A 4,272-nucleotide genomic window follows, 5' to 3' on the forward strand; every position below is an offset into this window, starting at 1 on the left:
ACCACAACACACAGTGAGCAGGGGCCAACTGGGGTCTTGTCTCTCATATTTATACTGTCTCTGTCTGTATGCCTGCCCATCTGGTCATCATCCTTATTCAACATTACTATACACACAACTTTACAACAATTATATTTGAAAACCCTGCGTGTCACATTGTGAGGTCAATAGTTAGCATTAGCAACCTTGTGATGATGCCTGGCTAGCTAGTTATGCAGGACTGCCTTGTTTAAATGTGTTTTATAACAATTATTTAAAAAACTCTGAATGTCACATTTTGAGGTCAGGTCTGGCAGATAACGAGAATAAGTCATTCCTCACATGAATGTATCCTGTCGTTCATGCACATTAAACACACGGTAGTATTATCCTTACCTTTGTTGTTCATGGTTGTAGAAAATCATGTGGACTGACAGTGACACCTGCTGTCTGGAAATGTTGATGGTGTAATGTCTTGTCCACTGCACTAGGCGGCAGTGTCCCCCATTCAACGTCTTATCGTTTCCGGTCGCCGCTCCTGATTCGATGGTTCATATTTGGGTTCGTTCGGTTCAGGTCTTTCTCTTCCGGTTTCCGTCTCTTACGTGTGGCAGGTAATGAATTTCACTCCTGACTCTAACATGTTAATCTACATCAATCCTCCTGTGTTTTTTAAGATTCATATCAGCCATGAATGTGTGTTTATAGTGGAAAATATCACGAACCACACAGGCATCTTTTTATTTGCTAAATTTGTTCCCGCTTGGATGATTTAAACTATAGAACTAGGTCGGCTGTCCCTTTCTACCCGCTAGATATTCTTGCTAGGAAAACACTCCAACAAACTCACCAAATTGAAAATGTGTTAAATGTTTTTGATAATACTGTTTTTCAGCACGTATACGGTGATAATGTCAATGTTTACCTCGTTGAAAACACCCTACGGCTTGTTTCTAGCTAGTCAGTCGTCCTCTTATAAATAGTTAGTGTAGCAAACATGAGTTCCTGCGTGTTTTTTTGGTCAGTTCTGAAATTAAACTAATTTCTGTTCTCTTCCGTTAACAGATCCACAGAACAGAAATGGCAAAGTCAAAGAATCACACCACCCACAACCAGTGTGAGTAGAAATGAATGGTTATGAAGTTAAGCTAGTTCGCTAGATATAAGTGATAGTGCCTAGCTAACTAGGTAGTTGTCAATACAGGATTAACAGCCTACCCGGTTGTTTCGTGTCCGTTTTCAAAAATAAATTGACTAGAGCTCTGCAAGAGTAGCCTGAATCCTGTTTTCATTTTGAGGTCATTGTTTCCATAAACGTGTTGACAAGTCTCTTTCTCCTGTCTGCCCACAGCCCGTAAGGCCCACAGGAATGGGATCAAGAAGCCCAGACCAGACCGTTACGAGTCCATGAAAGGGGTATTTATTGATCTGCTGGCCTATCGACCGTTATGATTTTGTTATGCAGTTGTTAAAGTTGCCTAAGTTAGATCAAGGGCATTGTCATTCACACCCGGTGGTTTATGTAAATCAGATGTGGGTGCCTTTGACTTTGAATAATATTTAATGTAACAAAATAAAAGGTGCCCTAATTCCGATGTGGACATCCTGTGAGGTTGCTCTCGCGTGGCTCTGTCCTTGTGGCGTATGGGAGCGTAGCACTTCGGTGCTGTGACGTACAGTCCCGTTCCACGGCATCGTAGAGCAAGCTTTTGTCCCCTCGGGCTGGTGAGGACGGCGTTCTGTATATTCCTACATCTTCCCAGAGCTCCTTGGGCCATGACTGGGGGGCTAAACCATGCATTGCACAACTTTTAGACTTACTTGCAGGAGCTGCTGCTACTCTCATGTCTTCATGGCTTCATTTACACAGACAGCACAATTCTGATATTTTGCTCAGTTATTGGCAAAAGTGCTGATCTCATCTGCCAAAGATTTAACTGACTTGCCTAGTTAAATAAAGGTAAATGTATAAAATATCAGAATTAGCCAGTCTAAATACATCCTTATGTATGGACGTATCGTTCTGGTTTATACTGTATTAAATGTACTCGATTTGGGGAAATGATCAGACTGGGAGGAAGGAAGTCTCCGCTGGGCTGGTCTATTCATTACCGGCAGCACCTACATCTTGTCATCATACCGTGTCGCCGGCTTTCTGTACGACTCCCGCAAGAACTGGTCACGAACCGCAGCCACAGGTTTATTTTTATTTAGACGGAGGTGACGCAGCTCGTTTGCCAGCCGTTGTCGTAGCTATTTTGTTGCCAATAGGCAATATCGAAATGCGCAGCAATTGTGCTAATAGGATGCTAACTAGTTTAATGATCCCATCTTTAGCACAATAGGCTAACTGCAGATGGGTATAACCTCTGTGGTTGTGAGACCGGTTGGACGTCCTGCTAAATTCTCTTAAAATGACGTTTGAGGTGGCTTATGGTAGAGAAATTAACATTAAATGATCTGACAACAGCTCTGGTTGACATTCCTGCGGTCAGCATGCGAATTGCACACTTCCTTAACACTTTAGATATCTGTGACATTGTTGTGACCTTTTATTGTCCCCCGGCACAAGGTGCACCTGTGTAATGATCCCGTTTAATCAGCTTCATGATATGCCACATCTCGGGTGGATGGATGGAACATTTTTCCAGGATATTTTTTTATTTCAGCTCATGAAACGGGGCACCAACACTACTTGTTGCAGTTTTTATATATTTTTAACCACTCGGCTAGTTGGAGATACTTTCCTTTTTAAGAGGATTAGCATGTAGGATATAACCTACCCTTTTAGGAGGAAGATTAGCATGTAGGATATAACCTACCCTTTTAGGAGGAAGATTAGCATGTATACATTAATTAATTCATCTAAAATTGATCCGCTCCCACTCGCAGGAATGCAGCCTTCTACTGGGAGGTTCGAGTGGTGTGTGTGTGTTCCAAGACCTCTCGGAATTCAGATTTTGAGTTGGTGGGATTATTGTATACCAGGTTCGATGCCTCGGTCCCAGTCCCCGCCCCCCACGCAATCTAGATTGATTTGATTGGTCATACAGCTCCAAACTAATTCACATTGACTCTTTAGAATTGGGGGGGGGTTAACAAGCTTTGTGACATTTTATGTTAAAACAGTTCATGCTCGTCCACTTAGTCTGAAATTCAGCTAACGTGACCTGTTTGTCTGTTAAGCTTTAGTTTTTTGAATGGAGGGATGACGTGGTGGCAGGGTAGCCTAGTGGTTAGAGTGTAGGGGAGGCAGGATAGCCTAGTGGTTAGAGTGTAGAGGCGGCAGGGTAGCCACTGTTCCTAGGCCGTCATTGAAAATAAGAACTTGTTCTTAACTGACTTGCCTAGTTAAATAAAGGTTAAATTACAACCACAAAAATATTAAATGCAGGTGGGATGCTTAGTGAAGGAGGATATGGGGAAGAAACCCCATATCAACTGGCACTCAACCTTTCTGCTGCGGTGACTCTTTCAAGGGATCCTGGTCACATGTTTACACATGAGGATGTGATGGTCCTCATGCGCGCTGTACCAATCCTTACTTCCTGTTTTCTTACGCTTCAGATTTATATTTATACCTTATTGAATTAACTTTCAGTATTGTCTATATGTGAAGAGTTTGTCTGCAACTTACTCTCTCTCTCTCTACCTCTCTCCCTCCCTTTCTACCGCTCTCCCGCCCTCTCTTTATCACTCTCCCCCTCCCCAGGTTGACCCTAAGTTCATGAAGAACTTGCGTTTTGCCAAGAAGCACAACAAGAAGGGTCAGAAGACCGCCAACGCAGCAGCCAAGAAGATCGCTGATGCCGCCGCCCCTTAGACTGGGTGGCTCCTCTGCATCTCCACAGTCCATTGACTTTGTTACCATCACAATAAAGCTATGCTTTGTCTAAAAAAAATACATTGTAACTTAATTTACTGATCTATCCCTTTTAATGTTACTGGGTTGACTGTTCGTGTTATATTTCATATAATAGCCTAGCTCTCCAACCTCAACATGGCTTTCATTTCCAACAACACTGGCATCCTTCAGCTTGGAAATGGAGTTGACCAGGGTTATACATTGGCACTAGTCTTTTAAAGGGTCAATCTGTGATTGGTACATCTGTTTTTGGACCTTACATTTGTAATTTATATATATATATATATATATAGCCATTGATTCTTGAAGAATATAACTTAAATGTCAGAGTAGTTCAACTATCGTACCCCCATCAGAACCCAAAATGTTTTAATCGATTGTAAAAAGGGCTGTCCAAAGTGTATTTGCAGAAGGATAACATGAATTGT

The 4,272-nt window shown here is 42.2% G+C and overlaps 1 protein-coding gene and 1 non-coding gene across 2 annotated transcripts; both read left to right on the top strand.

Annotated features, from left to right (window-relative positions):
• Nucleotides 1–558: 558 nt before the first annotated feature.
• On the top strand, nucleotides 559–3,873 carry rl29 (60S ribosomal protein L29; the record flags this gene model as incomplete). Its single annotated transcript, NM_001160646.1, is given in 4 exon segments — nucleotides 559–593; nucleotides 1,045–1,096; nucleotides 1,331–1,395; nucleotides 3,692–3,873. Coding segments are annotated over 3 exon segments (213 nt in total). The 3' UTR covers nucleotides 3,803–3,873.
• On the top strand, nucleotides 1,571–1,789 carry LOC118948745. The gene has a single exon (XR_005042215.1). It is a non-coding gene; the product is annotated as a small nucleolar RNA SNORA73 family (small nucleolar RNA).
• Nucleotides 3,874–4,272: the final 399 nt, after the last annotated feature.

This window comes from Oncorhynchus mykiss, unplaced genomic scaffold (assembly GCF_013265735.2).
Source record: "Oncorhynchus mykiss isolate Arlee unplaced genomic scaffold, USDA_OmykA_1.1 un_scaffold_262, whole genome shotgun sequence".
Classification (NCBI taxonomy): Eukaryota; Metazoa; Chordata; class Actinopteri; order Salmoniformes; family Salmonidae; genus Oncorhynchus; species Oncorhynchus mykiss.